The 17,809-nt window shown below is 31.0% G+C and overlaps 1 protein-coding gene across 2 annotated transcripts; it reads right to left on the bottom strand.

The window, feature by feature from the left end:
• LOC105129301 (actin-related protein 3-like) lies at window positions 1–8,592 on the bottom strand. 2 transcript variants are annotated; one of them, XR_843038.1, is made up of 10 exons: window positions 8,078–8,592; window positions 7,503–7,965; window positions 6,663–6,809; window positions 5,496–5,588; window positions 5,204–5,323; window positions 2,427–2,537; window positions 2,008–2,133; window positions 1,786–1,884; window positions 469–606; window positions 1–381 (listed from the first exon to the last, which is right to left on the bottom strand). XR_843038.1 is itself a non-coding variant. In XM_011031290.1 (9 exons), exons 1-9 carry the CDS (start codon window positions 8,122–8,124, stop codon window positions 526–528), a joined length of 1,287 nt encoding a protein of 428 aa, XP_011029592.1. In that variant the 5' UTR covers window positions 8,125–8,592; the 3' UTR covers window positions 1–525. The 2 variants fall into 2 exon arrangements, 1 of the variants encoding a protein (XP_011029592.1); XM_011031290.1 differs by having other exon boundaries at window positions 1–606.
• Between the last annotated feature and the right edge of the window lie 9,217 nt (window positions 8,593–17,809).

The raw sequence follows: 17,809 nt of genomic DNA, 5'->3' as shown, positions 1-17,809 counted from the left end.
TAGCTTAAACACTGGACTTTATTATATAACAGATAAGGTCAGTACAGTAATCTAAATAGGATAGGGGGAATTCAGGTGGACATATTCCTGATTCAAATTAGAACTTCCATTTATGCAGTTCATGCAAACGAATGAATACATTTTATCGCAGACAAAAGGGAAAAAATATTTATTATATTCTAAAGAGCCGAAGACTACAAATTCAGCTCAAAATGATGTTTCCCTAATGGACATTTCCTATCTGGTCATATCAAGCAACAGCGGGGCGGGCGCCCACGAATAACACAATTAATTGCTTCCTATTGACATCTAAAGAGGAGGCTGCAGCTAACAAATGAAAGAATCGATACAAGGAACCATCTTCTTTTCTACCAATTCAGACTGGGCGTCCATATTTTACACCACCTCCCGCGATCCCGTGAATATACATGCAGACCTAGTAAAATCTGGGACGAAGGGGAAGTGAACATGAGGGGGAAGTGATAAGGCACTTCATGGAATAATGCCTGGTAAACGGTTTTTGCATCAATACATGCCCTTGAAAACAGGATTTGTGCGGCATATGCTTGCTCCATATTCTTCATATTCTGCTTTTGTATGGCAAGCCTGTGCATTAAGCAGACACTGTTATAGTCTACAATACAAATGCTAACCAGATATGAATGTTTTCACTCAGGCTGTGGTGCCATTAAAAGGACACCCATAAAAAAAACAAGAAGCTAAATTCCTTTTCAACCCCATTCCCCAAAAAAAAAAGGAATTGAACCAGACAGCCCGCATTCCTTGAGCTAAGCAGAATTAATTTCTTGAAACAACTTGATTACACCCCACAAATTTCACTCCACAGTAGAAGCGTGCGCCAAATTTGAGAAGCTCATAAAATCATTAGATGTATTTTAGTATACCTCCAGTTTCAGAAAACCTGTGATCAACCTTCTGATATCCCTTAACAACTGATGCTGGTAATGACAGTGATCAAAATAAATGCTATGATAATAACAATAATAAGAAAAACAACTAGCCCCATCTAAAACAGCACTAGCTTGAGATGGAATGAGTCCATAAGCCAATGAGCAAAATGCATGGCTGATCAACATTCAACAAAATAAGGCAGCAGTCACCAAGAAAAAATTCAACATTAAATTTGCTGTTTTATCTCAACTCACCTAATTTCAAGGTTTACATATGAATTTGCAATGTTGCACTTAAATCTTAATTAGATCTGAACTAGCAATAGGCACAAGTGATAAATCTTTAACTGGAAGAAATTTAAGAAGCACCAGATCAATATGATGACAAACTAAAGGATGGTTTAGTCATGGAAGATGAGAGACTATTCTCTTGATAAGAAAGAAAGGGGAAAAAAATACAATCAACTATAATAATCTAAAATACTTATAGACTAATTTTTTAATTTTCTAAATTTATATCAAATTTTATTGAGTCATTTTTCATGTCTTTCCTTTATATGTTAACCCTAGTTTTCCTTGGGTTTTCAATATGAATTTAAAAGCACAAAATCCCCCTTCTCTCTATCACATATACTTCTAGCTATGTGAAGGAGAGTGGAAATTGTTTCTAAGAGCAACCATGCCATGAAGTTTCAAATGTGGAAAGTCATATCACAAAATTTCTTCAATTTCTAGCCCCACATGCTACAGCAAGGAAACATAGTTTGAATCCAAGGAGATGGCAGTTAAAAGTTCATCGTATTGTATGGGAATAAAAAGTATAATAAGCTTTCATATATATATTAGAAAATGGACTGGACAAATAAATGCTTACCGCAAAAAACTCAGGGGTTGATGCTAGTACTGAACCGCCAAACCAAACTGCAAATCTCTGGATAGGATGACTGACTACATTCACTTCCACTGGTTGTGACTGGAAACCAAAAACAAGAAACATGTTCAAGAATTCTGTGCCAGCAACAACAGGAATAAAAATAGAAGAAATATTATATGTTTGAAAACATCTTTTATTGTGTGTGAATTCTAAAATACTTACTTTCATTTTCCCACCAAGTCTAGCTTCAGATGTGAGAACACGTGTATCCACAATCTTCTTCAAATCCCTTTGCAATCTTCTACCAAAGTCCTTGAACATGGTTGATCCTCCAGACAACACTATATTCTAAATTGAAAATAGAAACCAATAAATGATGATAAGTACGAAAGAAAGATAACATACAAATACAAGAATGAGCATAACCTTTGCATTCATTCAAGCAATTGCAATTACCAATTGACAGCTCTGTTAGAAGAGATAGCACATGCCAAAGTTTAAAAATTACCAATTCACAATCTCATTTTAAGCTCTCTTGTTGGTCATAACTATTAAGGTGCAATGTCTTATATTTTTTCATCAGAATGAATTTCATACAAGGGCCAAATTTGAACTTTTTCCCCCAGGTATATGCACTTCACCTTATACAAAGCCCTCCTTGTGTCAATTGGTGCAGACTGAATACACTTGTCTATCACAGCTGGTAAAGGAGTGGTAAAGTCATTGCTATAAATCTCAGGATTAAAGAATACCTGGTGATTAAGTTAACAAATCAGAAAAACATAGTACAATGGCAAATGGTATGTATAAACATATGCCCAAGGAACAAATTGCAATGATGCTCAGTAAATGCACAGCATATACTAAAGAATAACTCTTGCATTCCTATATTTTATCCATGAAACTAAGAAACCATCTCCAGTTACCTAAGAAAATATGGGATTCCACCCTTCCAAACAAAAAAAGAGAGGAGATAATGCTATATTTAGTGCTTGAACAATCGAGTCTCATCTTTTCTATAATAGCACAAACAAGTACTAAATTAGACATCTGTTAGTTTTGATCCCAATTGTTCATTATCTCTTGAAATTGCATGACATGTCATAATCTTATAAGGGATGATGTGGAAGAAATCATCAATTTAATAAAAAATAAGTTCAACAAAACTACAAATAAAATAATCATTCCTGCTCGTTGTTGTTTTTACTTTTCATTTTAAACAGATTTGGAGAAACACAATAAAAAATCCAAATAAAAAATCTACAACTAAGGTTTAGTACGAGGGGGAAAGGTGAAAAGTTACCTTCGTAATTTTACACCCCATTTCCCCTTCTGTAGCACACAAAATTTGGAAGGGAGGAAGTTGTGAAAGGCAACACTTCATCCCAAAAGTGAGGTTAAGAGTTACCCTCCAAGAGTAGGGAGTCAGAAATTTGTTAACAGGGGAAATTTTTTGGTTTTGTGCTTTCCCTCTCATTTCTTAATTTAATGTCTAATCTTTCTCTAGTTATTTTACACCTAGCATTTGGAACCCAACAATTAATTTTTAATTTTTTTTATAAAATTTAATATATGATATGATTTAATTTTTAATGAGACCCACTATCACTCATTATCTTTTAAACTTGTACTGAATGCATTTAACATTTCACCCCATAATAATTTTTACAATCTTAACACTTCATCCTTGAATCTTACTCTCTTAACATTTCCTCTCTAAATTTAACTGTATTCGAAACACAAACTAAAGGGAAAATCCACTTGAAATTCAAAATCAATAATAAAACCTACCAAGTAAAAATTTTAAAACTAGAAAACTTGTTCTCCTGGATTCTTGAAGCTCAATAAATCCATATTCTTTGACCAATCCACCTATCCAGCAGAGTATTTTGAATATTCCTTGATCAAACATTATCCTTTGCTTTAGTTTGTAAAACGAAACCTCGAGTACTTAGGTCTTTTGCTATCTTGGTGGTCACTATAGATTTGTTTTCCAACTTTTAAAATCCCATCATTTTCCTGTTATTTTTCCAAATACAAAAACCAAGCTTTAATTCATTATCTACCCATCAAAATTCAATCTTTTAAGAAACCACATCCAGACCCACAACAAGATTTGGATTGCTTACATGAGTTAATTGCTTGAGTTAGTGATGTTTATTTGTGGTGGTCTAATTATGGTAAAGGCTAGATTAGTGATGTTTAATGATGGTGGGGGGCAGCAGTTTTGGGCTTGACTTTTGGTGGTGGTGGCCATGGCCTACAATGATGGTGGGGGGCGGCAGTTTTGGGCTTGACTTTTGGTGGTGGTGAAGGTCTCGTGTATAGACCATGGAGAGGCTCTAGTTTTTGGTCCTTGAGAATATGAATGGGTCTCATGTATAGACCATGGAGAGGCACTAGTTTTTGGTCCTTGAGAATATGAATGGTGAAAGGTAATTACAGTAAGAGAAGGTGGTACCAAGGTGGTGAGGTTCATATTGGTTTTGTATTTCACAATTAGATCCAGAGGAGACAGAGAATTGTTTCAAATTTAGATCCAAGGGAAACGTGTGGTTTATGGTTTTCTTTTTCCTTTCATTTTTATTGAATCCTTTTCTCCATAGGGAAATGATAAAAATTAATTTATGCTAATGGCTTCAAGTGATGCCAGCCTAAGTTCTTATACCCATGTCATCACTTAACTGACATATCAACAAGTTACTAACAAACATTCATACAAAAACTTGATTGTGATGTTACAGATAGATGAACAATTCAAAAGATAAAAATCAAAGATCAAACACTCAATTGTGAAAATCAAATAAGTAAAAACAATTTATCGTTAACCCAAAAAAACTGAAAAACAAAAGAGGGATGATATTAAGTTTCAGTATGAACACTGACATGTTATTCAAGATTATTGTGGGTATATTAAATTTCAAAGTTTCAGTATGTGAAGACTTTCAGAATCAAAGTAATTAGAATAGGTAGATGCCACAAGGAAAATAATTTTAATAAAGTAGGAATAGACAAAAAAATAAAGAGCAAATATTTGCTAAAAGCATTACAGCATAGCATAAAACTGCCACAGGGAGAACAATAGATAGGGCATCACATAGCATCTAAGGATAAATTGCCACAGGGAGAACAATAGATAGGGCATCTCATTAATGATTAAAGATTATAAACAAAGAGCAAGATTGCTCTCATGTGCTGCACAAGCAAATACATATTAACTTGTGGGGAAATTCTTTGAGAAAGCTTAAAGAACAAATAGTTCCAATGATTTTGTCCTCATAAGCAAATTCAGTGGGAATTTCTCTGAGGAACAAGATGGTACTTACATCAGTGAATTTATATAAACCAAGCATGTTTCTTAATAGAATAAGCTAAGTTGCTAGCACAGAAATATTTTGCTCATAAAGCTAGAACTAACCTCAGGGCCAAGAAATCGTTCATATCCAATGTCACAGGAATATGGTGCCCCTGTTTTTGGTTTAATTCCTCTCCAGTGCTTAATATACTTTGCTGGTTCTTTGTCATGCTTGTTGAACTCCTGAATCATTTTGAGAACTACAGTTATTACTTTATTATTCTAGATCCAAGTTTATGAGATACAGCAGGACAGCAGACTTGCAATGAAATCTTTCATGCTCTATCTGAAAGTATTAAGGCAATATAGATCAATACATCTTTCAATTCGAAATTCTAATAGAAGCAAAAATGACCTTGACAATATCAGAACAAGTATAGCAATGTGTTTCCTTCACTTTCCGAGCTACTTCAAATGAATCTTCTGGGGGTACATTCTCTCCTCTTTCCTGCACAACACAATACAAAAAGGAAAAATCTATCAATACCATTTCTATACAGCCGCTGAATCTGTAGTTCAGAATGGCAAGTAGAAATATATGAATATTGCTTCCGGAAGTAATTGACAACTTTGTGAATGAGCATCTACAAGGATTAGTAAACAAGAGAGGCATTCAAATATACATTGTCTGTCTCTCTTGCCAACAGTGAAACCTAAATGGTTTTTCTATTTAACACAAAGTTAGCAAGATTAAAAAAACTCCACCGTTGCAAAACAGTACAAAGAAGCATAAATAACCAAAAGATTCTGAGAGTTTTAAAAAGGAAAATCATTGGTTACCTCTAAGGAACAACTCTGTGCTGAGTTGATAGATTTTTTGCAAACAGCAAGGACTGAGTAAACAAGCAGAATTAATAGAATGCACAGCAACAAGTTGAAAGCTAAATCAAAATAGATTGATGGTGGATGCACAACAGATGGTGACAAATTCAAGTTAGAGGTTGAATAAGGGGAGTGCAAATGAAGTGTTTGAATCCAACAATGAAATCTCAGGAAAATGGTCTTAAGCATGGGCAGCAATCTTGCCTGGAATACCAGTGCAGGACAAGCATTAGGTGTCACGTCATTAGAACTGCAGAATTCCAGTCTGTGACTCCCTGTTAAATGTTTCACCCATATAGTAAAGAGAATGTTACAAGTTCAGGAATACAATTTCTTATTTCCATTTGTTTTGTTCAAAACTGAGAAAGTTCTGAAAAATCTGTTCTGTGATCCATAAGAATCTTTCTTCTAAAAGATTTTGAGGGGAACAAAAATGTTGAGGCATGTCAAGAGCAATTTAGCAAAAAGGTATAAGCTTTCAATTAAAATCCAGATATGTTCCTTTCTCAATTTTTTTAACATTCCCTAAAAATAAATAAATAACTGCTCTCTTCCCTACCCATTCATTCTCATAATCTAAAGTAATCTCCTTGCCTTTCCTTTTTAACAGCTAAAAACAAACAAACACAACAAAAAAGATGCTATCAATGAAGTAAGTATATCTATAGGGACTCCACTGCTAGAAGTCAAACCAACTCACCCGCATGAGCTGCTGGATAAATAGAGTAACATCTTTGCCAGCAATAGGGATTGACTTGATGCTGCTCCCAATAACATAACCATCTGCAACAGGCACAACATGAGCAGCACCATCTCCAACATCCACAACAACCCCTGTCATCTCACACTAACAAGAACCATAGGTCAATCTCAAAGGAAAAGATCATTATTACACAACTTAAGAACAATATGAAAATGAAAACTTCATTTTCAGTTCAAAACTAAAGGGAGGCAAAAGATACATAGTACTACTACATTCTTAAAAAAAAAAAAACACAAACAATCATCTCTCTAACAGAACATACTGTGCTGCCAATTCAAGGCGCTTAACCTAGAGCAACATAAATTAGAACACAAGCTGGAATATGTTTTCAAATTTAGCTGCCAGAAATCATTAATATCAAAAGAGGAATATATGCCATCGACTTTTTTTGACCTACATACTTTTGTTTGACAATTAGTTCATGAAACAAACACAAGCGCACATGCATGATAGATTAGTAAATTTTTCAAACAAGTCACCCCTAAAGTTTGATGACAGAGAAAAAGCACACAAGAAAAATTACTCGCGTTCAATTAGATAGCTTGAACATTCCACTAAACCAATTAACATCACATTACAATGAACTCACAAGCAACCTATAACATGTTTCACCCATTTGTCATTTCAAACCCTACTATGAAATCCCAAATCAAAATGCAGAATCCTATATTTTAAAAAAATAATGATAATAACTCAAAGATCAGTATTTTCATTCTATCTCTAGCCCCCAATGAAATTTGCATGGTTTTAAATGAACAAAAATTCTCAGAAACCAACCTTGGATGTCGTGTAACCAGCTGCAAGAGCAAGCACAGAATTGACGGCAATATAAAGCCCAGGAACATTAAAGGTCTCGAACATAATCTCACCGGTATACTCACGACTCTCCGGTGCAGTAAGCGGGCTTTCAGTCAATAGAAAGTAATGATCCTCTGGATCGCAACGCAAATAATTAAATATACACTGCTGCCAGTACCTTTCCATGGCATCCCAATTATCAACTTGACCATGTTTGATTGGATAGCTAAGACTATAAGTATTACTAGATCTCGATTTGGCAAGCGCCTCCTCTCCTATAAAGAAATCTAGATCGGCCATAACCCCTGCACTGTGCTGCGCTTGCCAATTCGCTTTCGAAGAAGAAGTTCGAGATTGATTTAGAAACGACTCGTTTACTGCTACTGCTGTTGGTAAAATAAAACACGGCTCTACATTTCCCGCAAAGCCCATCTTAGTATACCTGCAAAACAACAACACAACACACAGTTAAGAACAAAAAAAGTAAAAAACAAATTGAGGCATTTTATCAAACACCTTGAGCGCATACAGAAAGAGGAAACAAGAGAAAATACCCGGTACCGTAGTCGATGACGACGGCAGGACGAGATGTGGGGTCCATGGGAGATAGAGAAGGAATAGGGGTGAAGGTGGAGAGGGATCAACAAGGGAGATTCAAGAGAGGGTTTAAGAGAGAAGGTCATGGTCGAGAGAGAAGCGCGAAAAAGAGGAAGAAGAAGACGACGACGACGAACTGGTAGACTTGACTCCCAAGTGAAAGCAGCCGCTCAACTGTAATTTGGTGAATAAAAATGTATCCATTTCAACAACAAGAAGGTAATGAGCTCAACAGCGTAAGATGATCTCTCCACGTCAATTTCTTCATCCTTCAATTATTATTTTTGTTAACGAGAGAAGGTCCTGTGTATCTCCTCCTCTCTTTCCTAGGCGTCTTGGATGCTTTTCTTGGCAAATCCAATCCAAGCTTTTCACAGAACAACACAACTACAACGACACCGAGGACTTCCTCTCTCTCTCTCTAGTGCTGTGGTGTTTTTTTTTATTAATATTATTTTATTCTTTCTTGTCAGGGAGAGTTGATTTTTGAATAGAGCTGTTAGGGTTCGAATCCATTTATACAAGAAGTACATGCAAATCTATTTTAAAAAATTTCTTTATATAATAAAGCCGAGTTTGAGCTCATTACAACTCGTCAACCAGCTCAATTATGCTACTAAACTAAACTTCTAAGTAAATTTGAATAAATAAATGAATAAAGAAAGAAGCATTAAAATAAACTCATTTATAAATTTGTTAAAATCTAAAATAATAAACCACTCATATGAAATTTTATTATTTAATATATAACTAAAAATATCATATGGTTGATTATGAGAGTATTTGAAAGTATAGTATTGATTATTTTTTAAAAATATTTTTTATTTTTTTAAAATTATTGTTAATATCAATATATAAAAATATCAAATATATATTAGTTTAAAATAAAAAATAAAAAAATAATTTTTTTAAAAACACTTCCCAGAAACAACAGTAATACAACAATAATAATACTTTTTCTCCTCCAACAGGTAAAATACTTTTTCTCCCGCTTAAATGTTATTTTTACATATTCTATCAAAAAAGCTGAAACATGAAGAAGGTACAAACAATCATTGAGCAACGGTTATTTCATCTACAGTTGCCCGCCCCTTCGTCCTCTTTAAGAACAGAAGCTTAAGCAAGAAAATGGAGTTGCCTCAAATCTAAAAGCACCTTGCCCTGGCTTCTCAATGGTTTGCTAAAGAAGAACAAGAAGCAGCTGTCTTTGATTGTCTCAGTAGTGCCCTAGCTTCTCAATTAAGGTGATTAATTGTTCCTGCTCTTCGATTATTGTGAATTTGAGTGCTAGTTTTTGGTGATTTTTGGGCATTTTAAATTAGTAAATAAGAATGTGTTTGTAGATTTTGGGTCGAGTGTTTTGGTAAATTGAGGTAATTTATGATTTTGGTAATTTAATTATGATAAATTACTCATAATTAATACATGATTATTAGGGGTTATAAAAAAAATTAAAACTTATTAAATAGAAAAAATAAGAATATTTAAAAGAAATATTTGATTTAGTTTGATTTCAGTTTTATAAGTTTAAAATTAAAAAAACTTAACCAAATAAAACTAATTTGGTTAAAAAAATTAAACAAAAAAAACCAAGAACAAGCTCATTATAAAACCTATTAAAAAATCTAAAAAAACTTAAAAAAGATATAATTTTAGTTTTTTAATATAAAATAACCAAACCCAACCAAAACCGATAAGTTAAATTTTGGCTTTTTAGCATAAAATAATTAAATCAAATCAAACTAAAATCATTTGATTGGAATTAATTTTGATTTGATTTCAGTTTTATTTTATATTTTTTATAAAATTTTAATTAGGTTATTTTTATAGATAAAAACCGAACCAAATCAAGAATAATAACTTTCAATGATTATACTATATAAAAAATAATTACATTAATTAACAAGCAAAATAGTTGTATATTAAATATAATATAATATAAATTAATTATTAAAATAGCATTTATCTTTGGACTGCACATAACAAGGAAAAAACTGTATTTAAAATATCATTTAATCATTGAGATCTTTCATTTAGCATTTGATATTGGAAATACTCTTGGCTGAAAATGCTGTGAGTTGAGATGAGTGTAAGCCTACTAAAATTAAATGGGGTGGGAGAAAAGAGTAAAATTTTGGGAGAAAAGAGTAAAATTTTTAAAGAAATGTATAACAAAATGGTTGAATCAATAATAAATTTTATCCGATTGCAAAATCCAAAAAACAATAAGAATATGGAGACAAATTGCATCATTAAATCGTTAAATTAACCATTGTTGGATCCTTGATATCTAAAGCACATAGAAAAATATCTAAATCTGTGTTACAAGAAAACAACTAAGACAAAATGGGGATTCTATAGCTTCCCTTTTATTTTTTTATTCATCACTATATGATTTATTTATTTTCTGTCATTCATGAGAAAAATCGCTTGTATATGAATAAGGAGCATTTTTCTATATTAAATATATATATGATCGATAAAGAACCAAAATGCCCTTTGAATAATAATAAAAAAAACACTAATATTGTAGAGCAAGGATGTTGTTGTCTTTTTCTTCTAGCATAAAATAAGATTACCTATATGATCTTAGGGACAAAAAAGATAAGCCATTGAAAAAAAGGGTACTAACATCTTTTTCTCTTTTTTTTTTAATAATTATTTATTTAGGTGAGGCTACTAGCATAATTTACCATTTAATTTACAATTTTTAAATGTAAAAAATTGTTGGCATATCGCACTCGTCAAAGCATGTCGTGTCTTCTGATGATGGAAAATGAGTTTCCGCATCTCATTTGGCTCTTCTTTGGCATCCTCTTTTTATATTGATAACTCGTGTCTGCTGAAAATAAATGATTTGTTGCCTATGATCTTTTCTTTTCTTTTCTTTTTATTTCTCTCTTTTACTTTAAAAAATAACTAATATATTGGTGTTTTAAATTCAGTCTTTTAAATTTTAAATTTTAAATTTTATTCTTTTATCTTAAAGTTTTATTTGTTTTTAGTTTTTGAATCATACTGCTGAATGATAAAACAAAAACGAAGACATTGAATAAAAAATTCTCATAGCATCATCAGCTATGAGGCAGGGCCTGATGCCTCCCGAAGTTGATTATTAGCATATTCTTGTTTGCGCTCTTCGCTAAAAAATTTGCACAAGAGCTGGACTCCCTACACGTGTGCTTGATCTCCACCTCCAACTATCTTGTTAGCATGTCCCGAATATCCACAACTATAAAATTAAAGATAGGCAACGAAGAGACACTCGCTTTGATAAGTTTTACAGCATCAAGAGAATCATAAAGACAAGTAACATTCACGTAACCTTTATCCCGAGCAATCCTTAAACCATGTCTGAGAGCCTAAAGCTCTCCCGACAAATTAGTTCCAATACCAGAAAAGCCAACCAGCCATGATCCATTATATCCCTGGTCAGTTTGTTGTACTCTACATTCCCCGAATTGCCGAGGCAACTTCCATCCACATTCAACATGACATAATCCTCCTAAGGGTGTTCCCAGCAAACATTAATTACATGTTTCTCCCTGTAGTTATGAAACCCAGTGAACTTATTAATATCTGCACCACATAGAATTATTTATTGTGTCACCCATTGAGCCCCAACATTATTACCATAAAAAACCACCATATTTTTATGCTTCCATATCTACCAGATCTCAGCTATGAAGAGGGAAGTTATATCAGAATATGCAAACTTCTTGATCCGCTGGTAAACTGAACAATTCATAAAATCATCCTTGTTGGCCATGCCTGAATCTGTCCAGATATCCCGAGCCACGCCACAGTCACGTAAACAATGAATGACAGCCTTCTCTACATCAAAGCAATGCGGACATACAAAGTTAGATGAGAGGTGGCGATCAAATCTAGTAGAATTGGCAAAGCACTACGGAAAATTTACCATATGAAAAGTTTCATTTTCTTAGGGACTCAGCTTCTAAATCCATGACCAACAGCTATCCACACCAACTTCTTGTTCCCAACAAGTAGCCAATGGAAGGCAGACTTGGAGCTGTAAATTCCAAACGCGGTACCAGCCCAGCACACCAAGTCTTCGTTCTTACTTTGCTGATTAAAAGGAATGGCCATGATTTTTAGCTTAACATGCCCTGGAATAATTGTGGCTCAAGAATCAAAATTTCACATACCATTGCACCATATATCCTTCACCACCATATCCATATCCATTACATTTATCATGTCAATCAATTAAAGATCCCAACCTACCCTTCTTCAGCCATTGATCGAACCAGAGAGAAACATTCCCTTTCCCAAACTTGAAAATAAAACCATCCTTAAGTTGAAATAATGCTTTTAAAATTGATCTCCACGTAGGATATGTAAGCTGAGGAATTCCATCTAATTGGAACAGATTCTGCCTTGAGAGATATTTATGATTATAAATCTTGAACTAAAGCTTATGTGGGTTATTAAACATATTCTAATCTTGTTTTCCAAGCAAAGCAACGTTTGATTGCCTAACAACCCTCACTCCAAAGCCTCTTAGGGCAAGCTAACAAATCCCATCTCACCCAATATATGCCACGTTCTGAATCTTTGTTTCCCCAAATAAAGCTTCTTATCTTCTTATTAATTCTGGAATAGACACTTTGCGGTAGCCAATAATTCTGCATGGTATAAATAGGAATAGAGGACACAACTTAATTAGCAAGAGAAATTGTCCTCGCACGATTCAAAAGCTTTTCTTTCCATAATAAAAGTATCCTATTAATTTTTTTCCAAAAAGAAATTCAATTCTATCTTTTTCATCCTCCCATGGAAAATAGAAAACCCAAAATACGTGCGCAAATCCGTGGCAATTATATAAAATGTTATCCATAATGTTTTGTGCGTGGGTAAATAATTGCAGTTTCTAATGTAAAATGCCCATGCGTTTTAGATTTCTAGTTAATAAAAAGTGTCATGTCCCTTTGTTGTAGTGAAAATTACACCAATTATATCAACAAACAATAATCAAATCTAATTCAAAATAAAATAAAAATATTCACAAAAAATAAAAATAAAACAGAATTTAAGAAGTTTCGAACCCTAAGCAAGACACGGGCAAAACAACAACATTAATTGATGGCTGTCAATTCAAAAAAAATCGAATTCAAGTATCTGTCATGTTGTTGCCATTGTGTTCATCCTTTGCATTTTGCGAAAGAAGAGCAAAAATATACTCGATGTGAATGTGTTCTGGAGAGAGATAAAAATGGATTGATCCGAACTCTACAGTGTTTTCGTGTTCTTTAATGAGGCTGGGTTTGACGAAGCAAATGGGCTGGAATCTTCTACTAGGCTAGCCGACTATTGATTTTAAGGTTATAAGAACGAAAGGATATTTTATTGTATCTGTATCCACCATTCAAATTCCCATTGTATTTATTTTTTTATTGATTATTTATTAGTTAAAAAATTTAAATATTCATGATTTACATCGAGTTTTCAATATCTATTTAAATATTTATTAATCAAATATTATTTAATATTTAATATAAAATAAACAATATCACACACATATATACACAGTTATAGTGGGTTGTGATTAAATTAAAAAATATTTATATCATATCTATTAAGAAAAGCTAAAAGAGATCAATTATTTACTCCCTGCTAAAAAAAGCTAAAAGAATTAATTAGAGGTAGATCGGTCTATATATTTTTTTTAAACAGTGTAATGATTTTCTTACATTTAAAAACAAAATGACATGTATCTATCGCTTGATAGAATTTTTTACTTTTCATGTCTAATTGCACCGTGAATTATCGATATTACCCTTTAAAGTCAAAATAAAAAAGCTACCATACAGGGCACTTGTGTATTTTTCTGTTGGTTTTTCGATAATAAGTCATTTGATAAAGGGGCTCATGCATCTTTTACGAAGTATATAATATTATTTATGTATTTTATAAGGAGGCATGTGAGAGCTCCACAAATGTAATGGTGGTGCGTGAGGTGGATTTTCAAATGGTATTATTAGTGTGTTTGGAAATATGGTTATAGTTATTTTTTAAAAATTATTTTAAAAATTATTATATTAAAATAATTTGAAAATATTAAAAATATATTAATTTAAAATTTAAAATTTAAATATTTTTAAAGATACTTTTCAAAAATAATGTTAAAAACCTTATTGATGGTCGCTATTTGATTAGACTTGATTAGATAATTCCTGTGACTCCATCACCTTTCTTTCTCTTTTTGAAAAATCTCGTTGACCATTGAGAAAAATCAATGAAACTCCTCATTTAGTTTTTTATTTTTGAATATAGTTATTTTTTTAATTAATATTTATTTTATATAAAATAATTTATAAAAATATAATTTATTTTTAATTTCATTTATCATAAATTTTTTCATGTGTTAACTCTAATCCATAATTTTTTAATTGTTATTTATTTTATTTAAAATAATTTTTTAAATTGATTTTTTTCAATTTCATCCTTATTTAGTTTTTTTTCCTATTAAATTTGGTCATTATTTTTTATTGTTATTTTTTTATCTTAATTTTTTTAGTTTATTTTTTAAAAAATATCATTTAATATTAGATTTATTTAATATTAATTTTCTTGCTTGAACTCAGATCTAAAATTTAATAAATTATAAGTTTGAGATATTAATTTAAATTTAAGAAGTTCATTTAAGTTTGCATATTTTTTCTTTCTTTCTTTAATTTTTTTTTGGTTTCATCGTCTGAAATGTTTTTCCACTTTCTACAAAATCTTTTTACCGTTATAAGAAGAACACAAATAACCTTATTTCCCCCCCTTGTCTTTGCTAAATTTAGTTTTTTCTAAAGGAATTTTTTAAAATTATATTAAATTAATTTATTTCATTTCTTAATATTAAATTAATCTAGTATTGTCTTGGGTTTTTCGATCTTTGTTAGATCTTGTGTTATGAAAAGAAAAATTATTTTTAATTGAATTAATTTATTTCATATTTCAATAATAAATTGGTTGCATATTAAACTTTTTAATTAAAACAATATATGAAATTTAATAATTTACAAATTTAAAAGATTCATCATATTTATTTGTTTTTTTCTTCTCTTTAACTTTTTTTTTCAGTCTCGCCTCAAATATTCTCTTACTTTTTTTTTTTGCTTCTCATCAGATTTTACATTCATTTAGAAAAAAAAGGTTTTTTGAGTTTTTTTTTTTAATTTTTGTTGAATTTAGCTTTTTTATAAGAATTTTTGTCTTTTAATCAAATTAATTAACTAAATATACGTATACGATATTTATTTTATGATTTTTTTAGCTTGTTTAATAGGTCACTATTGTGACCACGTAAGCAATATATTTCAATTATCTTATTTTTTTATTTTATTTAAAAACATTGACATCACGTGAATGTTTTTTTATTTACATTGTTAAAACAATTGACACCGCCAATGACATACCATGCTCGTCTAACTAGTTAACAGTAATAAAATAAATTTGAATTCAATTCCAAGAGTTATATTAATTTTTATGTTTGAAATTTTTTTCCGGGTAGTAAAGAAAAAGGCAAAACGAGGAATTCATCTTAAAATTTATAACGAGAATACACACACACACACACCCGCCAACACCTATATTTTCAAATGATTCGATGCCCTCCTCTTCTTTTGCCATGTTCTCTAGATACATCTTTAAAAAACTAATGTGTTTGTTGTGGTCCCCATGGGCGTTAATTACATAGCAACCCAATAGATTGTTTATTTATTTTTTAAATAGGATGTCATTCATATTAAATAATAATAATAATAATAAATTATAAATCAATTATTATAACTTCCAGATTTATAAAAATTATTGACAACATCAACAATATAATTTAATTTAGTCCCTTGGATAACAATTGGTCCATTTAATTACGAATAACAAATAAAACTTTCTAATAATTTTTAATTTAGTTTTTTTTTATAGGAACAATTTGTATTTTATGTACACAAAACAAGAAAATAAATCATACTATTAGGTTCATTGATCTAAAATTTAAATAATGTTGATCACTGTTAATTAATTTCTTTCACATAGCCCAAAATAATCACCATACTATCACTAAATTGAAGAAAAACCACAATGAAAAACGATAATAAATAATCTATAAACAATTATATAAATTCAAATATAAGATGTATATTTATAATAATAAAAAAAATAACATAAGAATCAAGAACAAGATAAATATAAATCGTTGTGACAATTTTTTTAGTTAAAAGTTGTTGGTTATTAGGTTAGGCCTGGTCCGCCCATGATGAATGAGCCTGGTCCAAGTTATTAGAGGAGTTACTAAAAAAAGTAACCGTCTCCTTAAATCATGTATAAAAGAACATAACCATATAAAAGAATATAAGTTTTTATTATTGAAAGAACATAATCATGTATAAATCAACACATTTTTTGAAAGATGTGTATTAACTGCCGAATGACATGACAGTTAATACACATCTTTCAAAAAATATGTGAGTATATTAAATATTAACTTTCATGTGGTAGTTAACATATATGCACACATTTTTTTCAAAGATGTGTGGCAAATTAGTATATATTAATAATTATTAATATTAAGAAAATTAATATTATTTTTTTTGTTAATATAAATTGTCAAATTATGGAGCAATTTATTTACTATTAAAATAAATTGCTTAATTTTCGTATTTGTTTTTTAACATATATAATGATACATGCTTTAATTAAATATTAAGTATAATATTTATGTGCCTTTTGAAATATTTTGTTGTAGTGGATAGGCAACAATAAATTGATTATTTATTGGGTTATGCCTTTAATCCTGTTCTCAAAATAAAAAAGCACATTGATTACATGTATTGTTGAATGATTAGACTGGTTATGAGTGGTGTTTATGAATTTTACATGGAACATTAAATATTAATCGTTCTCAATTCTCTACCTGAGAAATGGATGTTGGTGCGATTATCGTTGGAATATAAGCTGGAAGCCTTAGATTTCAACAATCTCGTAGATGAAATGCTGCTTGAGAGGGAACGTTAGTATGCCGAAAAGGATATACGACGCACTGGAAAAAGTGTAGGTCGTTTGGACTCTGCTACTAAATTCATTCCATGGTTTGAGCAGAATGAACTTGGAGGAGATGACTTTGGTGAAGTAGATAACGTAATTGGAGACCCTACTTATGTGCCTAAAATATAAAATAATTCTAAAATTTATTATTCTTAATATTGTATTTTTTTAAAAAAATGATTGGTTGTTTAATTGTGAACTGAATATTTATATAATTTAAGTTTAATTACATTATATGCATATATATATATATGATAATATATGCAACCTGATTAGTGGGAGTTGTTAGTTGAAACCAATAACTATAATTTTGCACTCGTTTAAATTTTCAATAATAATTAGAACATACAAATAGAAATTGATTAAGAGTTTAACATTCTTTTCATTTCTATTGTATGTGTTAGATTATTATTTGTTTAATTTGGAATGGAGTGGCACAATATGTCAATTAAATTGTACTAAATACTAATATTTATAATTCTTGTCAATAAAGCTTAATATGGCTGCATCTAAGAGTATTATTACTGATTTGAACCATGGAGACAAACTAAGTGAAAAGAATTACGATGTTTGGCATCGTAAAATTGAGTATCTCCTGGAAGAGCAAGAAATGCTGGAAACAATCACACAAC

Source organism: Populus euphratica, unplaced genomic scaffold (genome assembly GCF_000495115.2).
Source record: "Populus euphratica unplaced genomic scaffold, PopEup_1.0 scaffold18.1, whole genome shotgun sequence".
NCBI classification, from domain to species: Eukaryota; Viridiplantae; Streptophyta; class Magnoliopsida; order Malpighiales; family Salicaceae; genus Populus; species Populus euphratica.
Note: the sequence above shows the minus strand (reverse complement) of the source record. Positions and strands in the feature narration are given on the sequence as shown.

Coding starts and splice junctions, on each gene's coding strand:
- LOC105129301 (XM_011031290.1), bottom strand. CDS start 8,124: ATGGACCCCACATCTCGTCCTGCCGTCGTCATCGACTACGGTACCGG. Junction 1,885..2,007: donor GACTTGGTGGGAAAATGAAA/GTAAGTATTTTA, acceptor TTTGGTTTCCAG/TCACAACCAGTGGAAGTGAA. Junction 607..1,785: donor CAACCCCTGAGTTTTTTGCG/GTAAGCATTTAT, acceptor CTTAATGCACAG/GCTTGCCATACAAAAGCAGA.